The sequence below is a fragment of the Capricornis sumatraensis genome, chromosome 13, assembly GCF_032405125.1.
Source record: "Capricornis sumatraensis isolate serow.1 chromosome 13, serow.2, whole genome shotgun sequence".
Classification (NCBI taxonomy): Eukaryota; Metazoa; Chordata; class Mammalia; order Artiodactyla; family Bovidae; genus Capricornis; species Capricornis sumatraensis.
In genome coordinates this window covers 3,414,645-3,431,796 of record NC_091081.1, presented here as the reverse complement: position 1 = coordinate 3,431,796, position 17,152 = coordinate 3,414,645, and the positions used below count along the sequence as shown (strand labels likewise).

General features: G+C 44.0%; 1 protein-coding gene across 1 annotated transcript in view; it reads left to right on the top strand.

Annotated features, from left to right (window-relative positions):
- Positions 1–17,152, top strand: part of IMPG1 (interphotoreceptor matrix proteoglycan 1) — a 155,133-nt gene that overhangs the window by 130,130 nt on the left and 7,851 nt on the right. The window contains exon 16 of the mRNA XM_068985494.1: positions 13,930–14,095. Within this exon, the coding sequence (XP_068841595.1) occupies positions 13,930–14,095 (166 nt within the window). The remainder of the gene's footprint in view (positions 1–13,929; positions 14,096–17,152) is intronic.

The window sequence follows — 17,152 nt, the reverse complement described above, 5'->3', positions numbered from 1 at the left end:
GGTCAAAGCTATTCCTTTTCCCTTCAAAGACTTTCTAATGAGCACTTTCCGATATGCTTTATTTTATGGTTCATTCACTCAGTCTTGTCTGACTCTTTGTGACCCCATGAGCTGCAGCAGGCCAGGCCTCCCTGTCCTTCACCATCTCCCAGAGTCTGTTCAAACTCATGTCTATTGAGTCGATGATGCCATCCAACCATCTCATCCTCTGTCGTCCAGATCTCCTCCCTCCTTCAATCTTTTCCAGCATCAGGGTCTTTTCAAATGAGTCAGTCCTTCCAATCAGGTGGCCAAAGAACTGTAGTTTCAGCTTTAGCATCAGTCCTTCCAATGAATATTCAGGACTGATCTCCTTTAGGATGGACTGGTTGGATCTCCTTGTAGTCCAAGGGACTCTCAAGAGTCTTCTCCAACACCACAAGACAGACAGGTCATGGTGGAGAGGTCTGACAGAATGCGGTCCATTGGAGAACGGAATGGCAAATCACTTCAGTATTCTTGCCTTGAGAACCCCATGAACAGTATGAAAAATGCTTCCGCAGAGTTCATTAATTCCATACTTCTATAAATTTATTCATTTTATAAAACTTCTTGAACTTGAAATGTAAAATGTTGTTCTTAAAACAAAAAGAACACCCGTATACTCATTGTACAGTAAAGTGTTTATAGCGTTAGTTCTCCTATACAATTTTAGTTTGGAGAAATATGCACAAAATTAGTATTTTGATTATAGAAGAAATGGGCTTTCCCTTATTAAGGGAAAATATGCACATGGTTTTCAATAGTTTTCTTCCTTTTTTTTTTTTTAAATCTTAAAGATGACAGGTATTTTGCTCCCAGTTTTTCAGCATGACTAGCTAATCCAGATTTTCTCCTTGTGGTGGTGTATTTGAGTGTAAGCTGTCATGGTGACTGACAGACAACCTGATTAAAATGTCTTCCTCATAGAGTAAACCAGTGCAACCACCTGATTGTGCTGCCTCTCAGCTCCCTGGACCCCTGGTGAAGATAATTACTTCAGCTTCCTAGACAACAAGGATTCAGATTCTAATTTATACAGCCTCTGGCTCTGTAGGCGGTATGGTCTCTTCCGGTGTCTAAGGCTTGGCTGATTCTCAGCAGTGCCCATTCCCCAGCACATAGTAAGGGAGATAACAGATCAGGACACTGCTAATCAAAAATTCAACATTCAGAAAACTAATATCATGGCATCCAGTCCCATCACTGCATGGCAAATAGATGGGGAAACAGTGGAAACAGTGGCTGACTTTATTTTTCTGGGCTCCAAAATCACTGCAGATGGTGATTGCAGCCATGAAATTAAAACATGCTTACTCCTTGGAAGGAAAGTTATGATCAGCCTAGACAGCATATTAAAAAGCAGAGACATTACTTTGCCAACAAAGGTCCATCTAGTCAAAGCTATGATTTTTCCAGTAGTCAGGTATAGATGTCAGAGTTGGACCATAAAGAAAGCTGAGTGTCAAAGAATTGATGCTTATGAACTGTGGTGTTGGAGAAGATGCTTGAGAGTCCCTTGGACTGCAAGGAGATCCAACCAGTCCATCCTAAAGGAAATCATTCCTGAATATTCATTGGAAGAACTGATGTTGAAGCTGAAACTCCAATCTTGTGGCCACCTGATTGGAAGAACTGACTCCTTAGAAAAGACCCTAATGCTGGGAAAGATTGAAGGCAGGAGAAGGGGACGACAGAGAGTGAGATGGTTGGTTGGCATCACTGACTCAATGGACATGAGTTTGACTAAGGTCTGGAAGTTGGTGATGGACAGGGAAGCCTGGCATGCTGCAGTCCATGGGGTTGCAGAGTCAGACATGACGGATCGACTGAACTGAACTGACTGAATCTGCCCTTTGGAGCTCAGGCAAAGTCATGGAGACTAGAATCTGTTTCAATAGAAAAGAAACAGGGAACACAGAGAGGCTTCCATGTCCAGGAACCCCACAGTGTCCAGCTCAGTTTCAGGGTGGGGCTAGTCTAGAAAGGGCAAGAGGAAAATAGAGATTCCTAGGAGTGGCAGGGTACTTCTCCCACTGTGAAAGGAGCTTTGGATACAAAGTAAAGATGCTCAGCATAGAAGGAAGGGAAGGCAAGAATGAGGCAGCATTATCCCAGACACAAGGTTTCCCTCTTGGTGGGTGTCTAGCTAAATAACACAACCAAGTGGACAAGGCAATGGCACCCCACTCCAGTACTCTTGCCTGGAAAATCTCAAGGACAGAGGAGCCTGGTGGGCTGCAGTCCATGGGGTCGTGAAGAGTCGGGCACAACTGAGCGACTTCACTTTCACTTTTCACTTTCACGAATTGGAAAAGGACATGGCAACCCACTCCAGTATTGTTGGCCTGGAGAATCCTAGGGATGGAGAGCCTGATGGGCTGCCGTCTATGGGGTCGCACAGAGTCGGACACGACTGAAGCGACTGAGCAGCAGCAGCAGCAGCCAAAGAACAGAAGTAAGGATGCATTACTTGCAGCAGTAAGGAGAACCCCAAGGATCCTTCCCAAAGCAGTGTCTCCCCAACCGCAAAACGGGGGAAGTTTTAAGCCGAAGGTACATGCATATTCATGAGGGGCTTGAGAAGAGGAGAATTAAGGACAAAATTAGGACAAAGGTTAATGTTTAGTCAGAACTTTAGTTGATGGAAGTCAGCAGGGTCAGAAAAGGTCAACATCATCTTCCCTCAGGTTCCAGGTGACCTGGAGGCTGAACCTTCAGGCTAATCTTTCCCACTGAAACAGAACTGGGAGTCCTTACAACTGATCTGTTATCTTTGCTACAGGTTTGTAACTTTAAAACTGATACGTTATCTTTGTTATTTCTCCTGCTGTTTGTTTCTGCATTCTTTTGTTCCCTTAAGATTAATTACTGAAAACTGTTCAAGGGCAAACACTGTAGCCAGGCTTAGATCACAAAATAGCTTAGGCCAAAGTGGCTTCTCTTATGTCAATAAAGCCATGTCTGGTTCTATCTCCCGGGAACCCCATCCTATCTGCTTACAGCAGCTCAAAGTCAGGTTGTTAACAGCCCCTGTTCAATCTATTTGCATCTTCTCTGGGGCCCTTTTTTCTGTTCTTTCTCCCCCAGCTCCCCTCATGATTTATGGATTTTTAAACTTTAAAAAAAAATTGTGAAAGTCTTCAAACTAAATGCTTAAAGCATTCCCAAGATTATAAAGTAAAAACACATAGAGTTTATCATTCATAAAATGCTGAAAATTTAGAAAACACTTGTTAAAAATCTATAAACAGTTACAAAGGACACATAAAGTAACTCATTTTTAAAAGATGAAGGGCAAAATTAATAAAATGCCTTAAAGATATAAAAATATTTCAAAAGACATTTTTGGGGAAGCCAATTTTATGGAAATGGATATTAGGTGAATTGACCTCTAACCTATGAAGTAGGCGTCTGGAGGCCTGGGTGGGGACAATACTGAAAGGATGCATTTGGGTGAGTGAAGAGTAGATGAAGTTCCTTTAAGCTGACAGTTCATAGGTCGTTAGAATCCTCTGCAAAAGCAATGTAGTGGAGGAGCAGGAGCAGAGGCCACATTTCTGTGAGATAGCAACGATATGGAAAATGAGAAAGTCAACATGCCCTGTCCACCTCCTGTCTTACAACTTGGAGCAAGGCTCCAACCCTTCCACAGATACTGGAAGGTAGGGGATGCTATCTTCCGTGATGATTACAGGTCAAAGGGATGGCTCCCAGGTCCTGCAGAAAGTAAGGAGTCCAAATTCTGGCAGGAAGCTTAAAAGAGATTTCCATCTTAAACAGATAGAGGAAGATGTTACAAGTTTTCTAAAGTCTTACTCTTGATGCCAAAACTTTGGCCTCTGTGCACTGGTGCCAAATCAAATCTGAGAGACAAGAGTTTCGTGTGAAGCAGAAAAGGATTGCTTTATTGCTTTGCCAGGCAAGGGGGGACACAGTGGATTCATGCCCCTCAAGACTGTGTGTACCAACCTGGTGGGATTTGGTAAGGAGTTTTATAGCAGTGGTTCAAGTATGAGGTTGCTGATAAGCCTAGGCTGTGTGCAGGGCACGCACTCCTTTAATCTGGTCTCAGGAGGTCTCTTGAAGAGCTGGTCTCAGGTGGCCTTCCCTGAAATGAAGAAGCTAATATCTTCTATTTATTGGGGGTTTTAGTTCTATTCTTGTTGTTCAGTCACCCAGTCATAACCGACTTTGCGACCCCATGGACTACAGCACGCCAGGCTTCCCTGTCCATCACCAACTCCCAAAGCTTGCTCAAACTCACGTCCATTGAGTTCTATAAAGACCTCAAAAGATAGTGTTCTGTATATCCCTTGAGCGGAACCAGGACCCTGCCTGAAGGCTACGCTATTGATTCTTGGCTGCTCCTCCAAAGACTGTATCCCTTCCCTTCTGTGATTAGCAACTGTTCGAATCTGCCCTTGGGAACTCAGGGAAGGTCATGGAGGCTGGAGTCTGTTCCATACAAGAAATGGGGGACTCAGAAAAGTTTCTGTGGCCAGGAGCCCCACAGGGTCTTTCTCGGTTTCACAGTAAGGAAAGAGGTCAAGGAAAGAAGCCTGGGTAAAGATGAGTTGAGCTTAACAGTCCCAGACGGCTTAACAGTCAGAGGATGTAGCATTTCTTTTCTTTGCCCCAATTGTAATATATTTATAGGCAGTGCCCAGACAGACCAATTATTTAGGTGCATTTGCAAAATTTGAAATAAAACCCAATCAGGTCTTTTTCTTTTCTTTTGGCCTAATGTCAGGGTGGAAAGTGGATTGGGGTAGCAGTGCTGGGAGAGGGGAATATTCTTCCTTTACTACTTGGGGACTAAAGAGAAGGAAGAGAGAATTTGAAAATCCTCTGGAGATTTCCAGGTGAGTCTCATTCCACATTCAGATCAGCACCAGGATGTGGGGCTGCGTCCTCTAAAGAAGGGTCAGCAGCGGTTAGGGCAGAGAGCATCTCAGAGGCGCAGACAGGTAGGAGAAGCCACGCGCTGTTGGTACAGCATGCGGTTTGCCTTTCACCTTTTGAAACTCCCTGAATAAATGAATCTGTGATATAAAAAGTCTAAACCAATGTTAGAACCATCTGATTTATCAACTGAGAAGCTGAATAAATCACAGCTTGCTCAGTATTCTGCTGGCATCCCCGGCCACTAGGGTCGTCTTTCATTTAAGCTGCTATGAAAATTCTTCAGAAGCATGTAGGGCTTTTATGCCAGTTAGCTGTGCAGGTTGAAGATTTCAAAAATGCAAAACTCCATATAACTTATTCCAACTTCTTCTCTTCTTGAATCCCTAAAAATCTTCCTCAGAAACAGGCAGACCTCAAGGCTGGTAAGTGGTAAACATTGAAATTAATTACAGTCTGGCATCCCAAGACGCTTCCAGCCAGAATGTGGGTCAATGCTCATTTTCTCTGGAAAGTGCATAATTTGTAAGACTCGCACTTAGTCACCAGCTCTGCAAAGGTGGTAGTTGTCACTCATCACAATGGCAAAAAAAATGGTAATCGCTGTTAATTAACACTACTTTTTTAATCTTAATAAATAACTACACAAAGTTATTTCCCCCCGTTCCATAGTTGAAGAAACTGTTTCCTAAAAGTGTAAGTAACTTATGTTTTACTGTTAGACAGTCACCAAGGGCTGGAACTGAATTCAAAGGCAGTTTTATGTGCTTCCCTCAACTCTACCTGCTGCCTCTTTGTGAAAAGGAATCTTATTACCCCTCCTCCTACTGGTATACTGGAGAAGGAAATGGCACCCCACTCCAGCATTCTTGCCTGGGAAATTCCATGGACGGAGGAGCCTGGCGGGCTACAGTCCATGGGGTTGCAAAGAGTCGGCTTATGCCTTAGCAGCTAGACAACAGCAACTGGGTTTAATCACTTGGTTTAAGCAACCAAGTGTTTAATCCACTTAGAAAAGGTGACAACACACTTCAGGCTAATGAAACCTAAATGAACTATTAGGTTCTACATCTCACCAAGCGAAATTTCCTACAATATTTTACCATATTCTAGGATAAAAAAAAAAAAATCTCAGAAACGAAAGTCCTAAGCTTCACTTTCCATGTTCTACTGTCCCTGCTAGGAGTGCACTCCCAGCTGGGGCAGCCTCAGGGCTCTCCTCCAGGAGGCGCTCCCCAGCCGCCCCCATCTCCGTCTCTGGCTGTGTCTCCTGCTGCCCTGTGTTCCCTGTGCTGCCATCGTAGGGGATTTTCTGCTAACGCCTGCTTCCACTAGGGAACCACAGTGCCAGCTGGACAGCCAGACAGCTTATGCCCGCTCCAGAGTTTCGACCTGTGCCCTCAGCCCACCCCAACCACCCCATGGAGCTTCCTTAAGAAGCTTCCAGGGTCCTTCATCCAACCCTTAACGCAAACCCTCCAGGCGAGCCTGGGCTTCTGCCCAGCTGCAGGGCCACCTCCCATGCTGCTGTCGGGGTCCCCATCTGTCCTGGGACACTCAGGCCCTAAGATCAGTGCACCCAGAATCCCTCGGTTTGGTAAATATAAAAAATGACTGAGAGCGGAGATCATTCTTCAGCCTTTTGTCCAGGATAAGCTACGTGTGTTTGCCTTGGAAGTGTTCCTGAAAGCCTACTATAAACAGGCCGCGGTGGTTGTTCTTGAGAATGGTAGAAAATTGAACTGAAACCCAAGCTTCTTATCACATGCCCCTTCAAGCCAGAAAAAAGTCCCATGGATAACTGACTCGATTCCACAAACTTGGAGTGTATGCTCCAACAGCCATGAGCATGGTCCTATGTATCATCAAATAATTATTCCTAATCCTACCCTTCAGCAATAAGTCATAAGCAAAACATTTCTTGCCAATAATAAAATAATAGTAAAATGATAAATATGAACTTAAATGTAGTTGTTTTTTTTTTTTAAGTTCTTTTAGTCACTGACCTGCACAGTAATTCTGGAGCCTGGCTACATATCCTGCTAGCTTTGTTCCAGTAGGACACCTCAAATGGGAGACTTGTTATATTTGATCTGGAGGAATATTAGTGATCACTTTCTTTAAATACCTCTTTTGATAGAGGGAAGAAATGGGTCTCAAAGATGCTAACCCACATTCCAAAGCCACAAACAATTGCTAGCAGCCAGTTTTTCTCGCCCAGGGTGCTTGGGCGTTGACAGCAAGGATGAGCAGGTTAACTCCACAGCAAGTGAAGCCAAGCCCACAAAAGTCCTCAGAATTTAGGAAAATAAGCCCGATGGACATGTGTGGAAGGTGAGGCATCTGCATTATATCTCAGATGAAACCCCAGAAGGGCGGCATAGTTATTCAAATGACTAAGCACTCAGCACCAAGCACTGAATCGATACTCATGCCTTAAGAACGAGCAGTCAGAAGGTCAGGCTGCCTAAGGATTCCCTGGGCTCTAAACCCTTTGCTTCATGCATATTTATTTCAAACAATATTAATTAATCTTAAAAATTATATATCCTATCTGCAGTGGTATAGCGACAAATATAATCCAGGCTGCATTGTATTAATTTTTTTTTTCTGATTTCAAAGAATTTAAAACATGTTCTTAAGTTCCTAAAAGTATGGCGGTCAAAACTGTGTATCCAGTGCCCCTGCAGATTATATGGATTGGGATATGTGAGTTTGTCATTCTCTGATGCCCCAAGCAAAGGAATGACACCCCCTCCTCCCCACCAACAAAACCGGGACTGCAAAGCCTCCATGGTTGGGGAAAGATGGGGCCCCTGCTTTCCACTCCTTTCAGACTTGGTCTCAGCCTCCTGGGAACTCCAGGGCCCCGGCTCTGCCTTTCTGAAATGGGAAAAGATGAGCTAGCAGTTTGCAATATACCCTCCAGCCGGCCAGGCCGGATCTGCTGTGGTGGTCAGAGTCCTAATGGCTCTATCACTGGTCCTCTGGAGCTGCTCCTCCCACCGCCCGATTCCTGACAGACCTCGCCTCCCTGCACCTCCCGGCGCGCTCAGCACCGCAGTTTTTCAGCTCAGTTCAGTCTCTCAGTCATGTCCGACTCTGCGACCCCATGGACTGCAGCACGCCAGGCCTCCCTGTCCATCACCAACTCCCAGAGCTTACTCAAACTCATGTCCATTGAGTCAGTGATGCCATCCAGCCATCTCATCCTCTGTCGTCCAGATCTCCTCCCTCCTTCAATCTTTCCCAGCATTAGGGTCTTTTCCAAGGAGTCAGTTCACATCATGTGGTCAAAGGATTGGAGTTTCAGCTTCAGCATCAGTCCTTCCAATGAACACCCAGGACTGATCTCCATTAGGATGGACTGGTTGGATCTCCTTGCAGTCCAAGGGACTCTCAAGAGTCTTCTCCAACACCACAGTTCAAAAGCATCAATTCTTCGCTGCTCAGCTTTCTTTGTAGTCCAACTCTCACATCCATACATGACCACTGGAAAAACCATAGCTTTGAGTAGACGGACCTTTGTTGGCAAAGTAATATCTCTGCTTTTGAATATGCTGTCTAGGTTGGTCATAGCTTTTCTTCGAAGGAGCCAGCATCTTTTAATTTCATGGCTTCAGTCACCATCTTCAGTGATTTTGGAGCCCAGGAAAATAAAGTTTGTCACTGTTTCCAGTGTTTCCCCATCTATTTGCCATGAAGCGATGGGACCGGATGCCATGATCTTAGTTTTCCGAATGTTGAGCTTTAAGCCAGCTTTTTCACCCTTCTCTTTCACTTTCATCAAGAGTCTCAGTTCTTCTCCGCAGTTTTTAAGGAGACAGAAATCAGTTCGGACTCATATTAACGATTTAATTTCATTCCGAGTCTATTTCTACTTCTTTTGTTATTGAGCGCCACCTAGCGATCACTAGATTTCATCGCAAAAAAAAAAAAAAAAGTCCACAGTAAAGGCCTAACAGGCCCTCAGCCGGGAGCAGCCCCAAGAAGCCCAGGTTTCAGCCACACTGAGCTGAAATCCTGCCCTAGGACGGAACCCTATCAAAGGAGATGCCTCACCTCCTGTCCAACATTTGAGTGTTAGGGCAGCACAAGGCAAGGGGATGATAAAATGGTAAAGAATGATGAAGTACAGGGCAGAAAGGGCATCAATACACAGACCTAAGGATTTGGGACAAGTGATGTTCTAGGGGAAGGCGTGTGAGTGCAATGATCCAGAGTTAGTGACCCGTGGGCCTGAGACCCTCAGGGGCTGGCAGGGAGAGTCTGTGTTCAGGCCTGAGCAGATGAGTAGAGTACCTTTGGGATCGGTAACATTAGGGTTTGAAAAAGACAGTCTTGGACCATCAGGGACCTATGAATTTATAAACTGCTTGATGACCTGGATCATAATCTTTTTAGCTTTAACTGTAAAGTGCCTCCAAGTGTCCCCTGCAGGCAACAGGGACTGTTCATTCAATGCATTTTGATTACATAATATAGAGTTGAGAGACAACCTTCCTCAGTCAGCGCTTGGGAATGCTTTTCAAGACCTTTAAAATGCAAACCTACTGCTCTGCATGCGTGCATGCTAAGTCACTTCAGTCATGTTCGACACTATGGACTGCAGCCTGCCAGGTTCCGTCTGTCCATGGGATTCTCCAGGCAAGAATACTGGAGTGGGTTGCCATGGCCTTCTCCAGGGGATCTTTCCGACCCAGGGATCGAACCCATGTCTCTTGCATCTCTTGGACTGACAGGCGGGTTCTTTACCAGTAGTGCCACCTAGAAGCCACTGCTCTGTAGGCTAGTCCCCCCGAAAAATGGAGGGAAAGCAAGTACTCTATAAACTAAGTGCATTTGTTCTTCAGATTTACCCAGTTCAGGGCCCCCAAATGTGGATAAATTCATTTCTCAGCTTCTGCCTTACTGTGTCTGGTTCAGTTTTACTGGTGCATAGACTGTGCTTGGCTGGCCCGAAGGGAATATTGGTAAAACAGAAACATTTTTTAAAATAGAAACTCATGTGGCTACCCCACATTTCCTATTCCGTTTCAGAGGGGCAGGCCTGTGCGTTCAGCCTCCTTCCCAAGTTAAAGCTGTTTCTCCGCAGCAGAGAGAGGGTGGTGGAGACTCCGCTATCCCCTCGCGGCCTCCGCTTTCAGGGCTGCAGGCCCGGGTGTCAAGCTGCTGACAGCTGCTATTCATTACACCAGACCCCGGACGTGAATCACCTGGGTTGTCAGGGTAAATGTGAGTTATTTTCTAAACAGTGACAAAGATTCCTTTACGTGGCCGGCTTTAGGAACTGTCAGGCAGGGAAGCTTCGCATTACTCAGGCCTCTTTGTCCACAGGAAACCTCAAATTGCAGAAAAATACGACTTTACGTAAATACCTAGCAGGTCTACCTTGCTGGGAGGTCCAAAAATATGTTTTCAAGGAACTGCTCTTGCCCACTCTTTGGACGGGTGTCATTGACCTCCCCCGCTCTCTTTTTCCACCACAAGGAGGCACTGGATCAGAAATGAACATGAGAGTCAGTGGAATCTCATCCCACAAGCTGCCCACACCCACAGGCTGGGCTTCTGTGTGGTCAGTAAACTTGGCAAAGCAGCTGACTGCAGCCTTCACTTAAGATGCGCAGTAGACTTTAGCTTATCAGTGACTCGGAGAGGCTTACAAGGAAAAAGAGAGGGGACTATAGCTGGGGTCAAAGTCCAGGGGAAAGAGAGAAACCCATTATGTTTATTTCATCTAGCATTTTTTTAAAAAATTAGCCACCAAGCCTACTTTTATTATGTGTGTGTACTAAGTCGCTTCAGTGGTGTCTGACTCTGTGTAACCCCATGGGCTGTAGCCCGCCAGGCTCCTCTTGTCTATGGGGTTCTCCAGGCAAGAATACTAGAGTGGGTTGCCATGCCCTCCTCCAGGGCATCTTCCCAAATCAGGGATCCAACCCACATCTCTTACGTCTACCTGCATTGGTGGGCTCTTTACCACTAGCACCACCTGGAAAGCCCTATAAAACATGAAGTCCGGCTGAAATCGAGCTCTGCAAATGTTCCCGCTTGGGAAATACTAGCTCAGACGATCACTGAAACGATCCTAACTCTGAAACTTCTGAGATCTATGTACATGTTTTCTAAAGCACAAGTCTGATTACAGCCCTCCCCTGCTCTCAGATCCTCCATGCCCCTCATCTCCTGTCAAGTCCAAAGTCTTTAGCACGGCATTCAAGCCCTACCGGAGCTTGGCCTGAACTTGCCTCTCCAGGCTCAATTCCCTTCCTTCCCGTCCACGAGTCTCTGCTCCCCGCTTGCTGGGCTTGCCCTGCACCCTCTTCACATGCCTGTTTCTCTCCCACCTCCGTGCCTCTGCTTTTGCTGGGTCCGGTCGCAATTCCTCTCCTAGTCTTTGCACATCCAAATGCAATCCACTTTAAGCACAGGCTTCAGCAATCTCCCTGGCCCCTTATCTCTAATGTATCCTCGTGGTTAGAGTTCTTATACTGAACGAGACACTTAGCTTCTTGTAGAGGAGCATCTGTGTGTGTGTCTTACTGTCCCCCCTCGGCTTCTTGAAAAAGTGGCTTCATACCGGATTGCCTGTCCCCTAGTCCCTATCTGGCTTCCCTGGTAGCTCAGCTGGTAAAGAATCCGCCTACAAGGCAGGAGACCCGGCTTCAATTCCTGGGTTGGGAAGGTCCACCAGAAAAGGTATAGGCTACCCACTCCAGTATTCTTGGGTTCCTTGGTGGCTCAGATGTTAAAAAAAAAATCCACCTGCAATGCAGGAGACCTGGATTCCCTCCCTGGGTTGGGAAGATCCATGGGCTGCCCACTCCAGTATTCTGGCCTGGAGAATTCTGCGGACAGAGGAGCCTGGCAGACTACACTCCATGGGGTCGCAGTCTGACGGAGCAAGTTTTCCTTTCACTTCACTAGTTCCTAGCACATGATAGGTGCTTATTGAAATAATCTGAAGGGTAAGTAGCTGATGCGATTCAATGGGAAACCCTTCTAGGCAGAAAAACAGTGGTCTGGGGCCCCGTGGCCTGTTGTGGTTCTGCCCTCAGCATGTGATGATACTGACCTTTTGCTTTCCCCCTGGAGACCAAGGTGTGCTCAACTCCAAAAAGACAAGGAAGGGGCTAGAAGGGGCCACGATTCTCCCAGAGCTAAATAGTCTGAGATTTATAATTGTCTGTTGATTTGTAATCCACTTGATCAAGATTTTGAGACAATCCTACAGAATTAAGAATAGAGTGTTGGTGTTCTGGGGGGTGGAGCATGATACTGGATCCCTGGGGCTGGTGCACTGAGACGACCCAGAGGGATGGTACGGGGAGGGAGGAGGGAGGGGGGTTCAGGATGGGGAACACGTGTATACCTGTGGTGGATGCATGTTGATGTATGGCAAAACCAATACAATGTTGTAAAGTAATTAACCTCCAATTAAAATAAATAAATTTATATTAAAAAAAGAATAAGAGTGAAAAAGAACAATTGATGACTAAAAACAAAACAAAGAAAGACCTGAGGTCTATTTGAATTTTCAAAGAAAAGAACCTCTAGGGATCAGCAAGAGACTGAAAGAGATTTTCAAACCAGGAAGTTCTGGAAATTACTGACTACTACTTTAAAAGGTAACCCTGATCTTAAATATGTGTTTACCAACTAATTGCTGCAGAAAATGTTTGCCTTAAAAAATAATTCTAACAAAGAGAAAGAATTTTATTGAAATATAATTGATTTCTAGTGTTTCGTGTGTATAGCAAAATGATTCAGTTATACATACATACAATATACATGTATTTTTTCTTTTCAGAGTTTTTCTATAATAGGTTATTACAATGTATTGCATATAGTTCCCTGTGCCATACAATATCTTGTTGTTAATCTATTTTATATGTACTAGTGTGTATCTGTTAATTTCAAATTCCCAATTCATTCTTCCCCACTCCCTTCCCTTTTGGTAACCATAGTTTGTTGTGGCTGTGAATCTATTTCTGTTTTGTAAATAAGTTCACTCGTATCATTTCTTTTTAAGATTCCACATATAAGCGATACTCTATGATATTTGTCTCTCTCTCTGATTACTTCACTTAGTAAGTGGGTCCCTCCATGTTGCTGTTGTGTATGTATGTGTATATATATATATATATATATATATATATATATATATATATATATATATATATGCATCTTCTTTATCCATTCCTCTGCTGATGGGCATTTAGGTTGCTTCCATGTCTTGGCTGCTATGAACACTGGGGTGGGTGTATTTTTTTGAATTTAGAGTTTCTGTCTTTTCCAGATATATGCCCAGGCGGAAAAAAAAATTTAATTCTCTAATGAGGTGGTTGTCAAAATGTGCTCCCCAGATCAGATACATTAACATCATCTACATCAGAGAATTTTTTAAATGTTCTTGGTTTTTTCTTAAGATTTTTTTTTTTTTAATGTGGACCATTTTTAAAGTCCTTATTGACTTTGGTACATTATTGCTTTTGTTTTTTGTGGGTCCTTTGGGGTTTTTTTGTTGTTTGGTTGCTTGATTTGGCCATGAGGCATGTGGGGATCTTAGTTCTCTGACCAGGGATTGAACCTGTACCTCCTTAATTAGAAAGAAGGCTTAGCCAGTGGACTGCCAGGGAAGCCTCCCTCTTCTGTTTGTTAGTGCCTTAGAGATACAGATTCTTGGTCTCTACACCTCCTGCATCAGAAATTGTGATGGTGGGGCTCAGGAGTCTGACATTCAGCAAGGCCTCTAGCTGACTCTGATGCACACCAGTTTGTGCAAAATTAAATGTGGAGCTAAATATGTCATCACCTGTGTCTATAACCTCATTCCTTAAAGATACAGAAATGGCCTGGTTCTCTCTACTCCACTCTGTTCTCACTCCTGTACACCTCATGTCACAGTGGGGCGATGGCAAACCTATTCCATCGTCTGTCTTGACTTCTGCTGGTCCCACTGCTCAGGCATCCACGCATCAGTAAAATGTACCCTGTTTTCTACAGCGGATCAAGCAGATCCCTGCAAATTCCTGGCCTGCGGCGAATTCGCCCAGTGTGTGAGGAATGAGTGGACCGAGGAAGCTGAGTGTCGCTGTCGATCGGGGGACCCAGGCCCCTGTGCTCCCATAGAGGACTGTGAAGACATCCCGGGGAAGGGAACACCATGCAGGTGAGGCCAGCATCCCGGCCCTGAGACCCGAGAATTCGTTCCTTAGACTTCTGAGACACCCATCATTAGAATGTCTTCACATGGTCCCTTAAACCTATGATTCTTAAACTTCAGCGAGAATCTGTCAGAGAAGTACTTGTGGAAATACACGTGGCCAGGCCACGCGAGGCTGTTTCTGATTCACTGAGTCTGGGTAGGGCCCAGGCATGGCTGCTGCGGCTGGGCCAAGGACCACACTTTGAGAACCACTTGTCCTCAGCCTTTCCACAGTGTTTCATTAAGACCAATAAGGGAAGAAAAATGAGCCTATGTCAGTTTCTAATGATATCTAATGGACACTTACCCCAATTTCCCACTGGGGGGCTCATGGCTAGCTGCTTACACAATCAACAAGAAATGAGAGAAATTTAGCCCTTTTCTTGATGAAACATACCCTGTTACTTTCAAGTATCTTAAAGACCATTATCCAGTAGGGGTTAAGAAGCAATTGGCTCAGCAATTTACTAAGCAAGTAGCAAGACACATTTCTTAACTTCTCTAAACCTCAATTTTTTCACTGGATAATGAGACTAATAAACCCCCCCTGCTGGCTTGCTGCAGGGGGTATATGAAATGACATTTATTAAACATCATTACAAAGAACACAAAACACAGAGTATCTGTTCAAATAAGGGGGGATTATAATGATGCTGTCAATTTTCCCTGAGTTAATCCCAATTAAAACCCTGACAGGATTCATTATGGAATTTGACATTCTGGAAATAAAAATGTACAAGAGGAAATCTTGAAGTACAGTGGTGGGGAGGCCACTCTATAAACTAGAAATACATAAAATAATAAGATTTAAAGAATTAAGATAGATACAGACCTAGACAGTAGATCAATAAAACATATATAAGCCCCAAACAAAACCTTATATATCAGGAAATTTATTTTAACAAGCATTTCAAATCAGTCAGGTAAGTATAGAGTTAACAGCAATCAGTTCAGTTCAGTCGCTCAATCGTGTCCGACTCTTTGCGACCCCATGAATCGCAGCACACCAGGCCTCCCTGTCCATCACCAACTCCTGGAGTTCACTCAGACTCACGTCCATCGAGTCAGTGATGCCATCCAGCCATCTCATCCTCGGTCGTCCCCTTCTCCTCCTGCCCCCAATCCCTCCCAGCATCAGAGTCTTCCCCAATGAGTCAACTCTTTGCACTAGTTAGTATAAAACTGGCCCTCCATTTAGAAAAATAAATTAAAATTAGTTTATTACCACACACAAATCAACATCAAAGATTCAAACCTAAAACTGGAAGTGTGAAAACATGAGGAGATTTTTTTCTACATTTCTACAAATTGGGCTTTGAAAAAAAATTTTCCTGAATAAAACATCAATCCAAGAAGACACTAAGAAGAGGATTTCCACAGGGGCAAGGACACCAAAAATAAAATAAACAGATAATCAATGAGGTGGGAGAAAAATATTTACAACTTATAGGTAAAGGATGAATATCCCTACTAATAAGAGCTCCTACACATCAATAAAAGGTAATCATACTAATAATAAAATGAGCAAAAAATACAGAGGCACAGCTCATAGAAGATATCCAAATGACCCATGAAGCACAGGAAAAGATAATCAATCTCACTACAAGTAGGGGAATCTAAAAACAATATGGAGATATCATTCATTACTCATGAGTTTCGCAAAAGAAGGTTAATAGCATCCAGTGCAGATAATATCAGGGAAAAACTAGTTCTATCAGGCGTTACCAGTATTAAAAATGGGAAGACCTTATTGCAAGAGAAAGTTGTCAATATTTTAAATTTGACTAAGACACTCTACTTTTAGACAATTATCCTTACAGAAATAGTTGCGCTTTGCAATGTTCACAGAATCATTGCTTTGAGCCATGAAACAATTGTGCAGCCTATCGGTAGGGGATCAGTTAAATCCACAGTGTGGAGTTATATTCATTGTGAAACATGGCAATTAAAAGCACTAAGATAGTCTACTAGAACTGCTGTAGAAAAAGAGCAATACATTTCATTAAATGAGAAAAGTAAATTTCAGGATAATAAATGCCATTTATGTAATTATCAATAACAGGAATATGTACTTATAAGTATTTTAGGTTCAACCATATGGCATTGCCATTCTGTCAGTCACAATGCATACAATGTTATACGATTCATTCTAGTGATAGTCGCTCAGTCATGTCCAACTCCTTGCAACCCCATGGACTGTAGGCTGCCAGGCTCCTTTGTCTATGGAATTCTCCAGGCAAGAATACTGGAGTGAGTTGCCATTTCCTTCTCCAGGGGATCTTCCCAACCCAGGGATCGAACACACGTCTCCTGCATTGCAGGCAGACGCTTTACCATCTGAGCCAGGAGGGAAGCCTACTATTGAGAGACATTTCTCAGTATAGAGACAGGTCAGCTTAAAAAGTATCAGCTTGACTTTATCTTGTAATCTATGGACAATACATTGGAATATGTAATGAATCCATACACCTTTTCCAAAGGAATACCGGAGACAGACAAATGACAAGCATCAATCAGATGAAATAATTTAGATGAAGCTTCTCTCTCTCGGAGAGATGGGGACTGGGCAAGGGGTCAGGAAGTAAATACAATGTGCTTTTAAAATCATCGCAAATATGTGGACTAATAGGTTCACTTAACTATCACTCCACTTCACAATGGAGAGGAGCAGATTTGCGGTCCACAGTGTTTAGTTGTGTGAATATGTTCCTGCTTCACCCGCATAACATAAAATGAAAGGCGGAGGAAAGGAAGAGAGAGGAACGAGCAAGGCCCCGATAAGATGTGGAAGAGAACGGGGTTGCCCGTGCCCTTTACCAACAATGAATATGATTTCTACTTTAGTCAACCTTGTTTCCTGTTTCAGATGGCTATACAATTTGTCGTTTTAGTCACCCTTCTTCTGGAGGAAGAAAGACTGCTTTCTGGGTGGTTATGAATGAGGTCAGCAAAGCAACGCATGCGGCGATCTGGAAAGCTCTCAGGAAGCTTTGCTGCCTCTGCTGCCTCCACCTGTGCCTG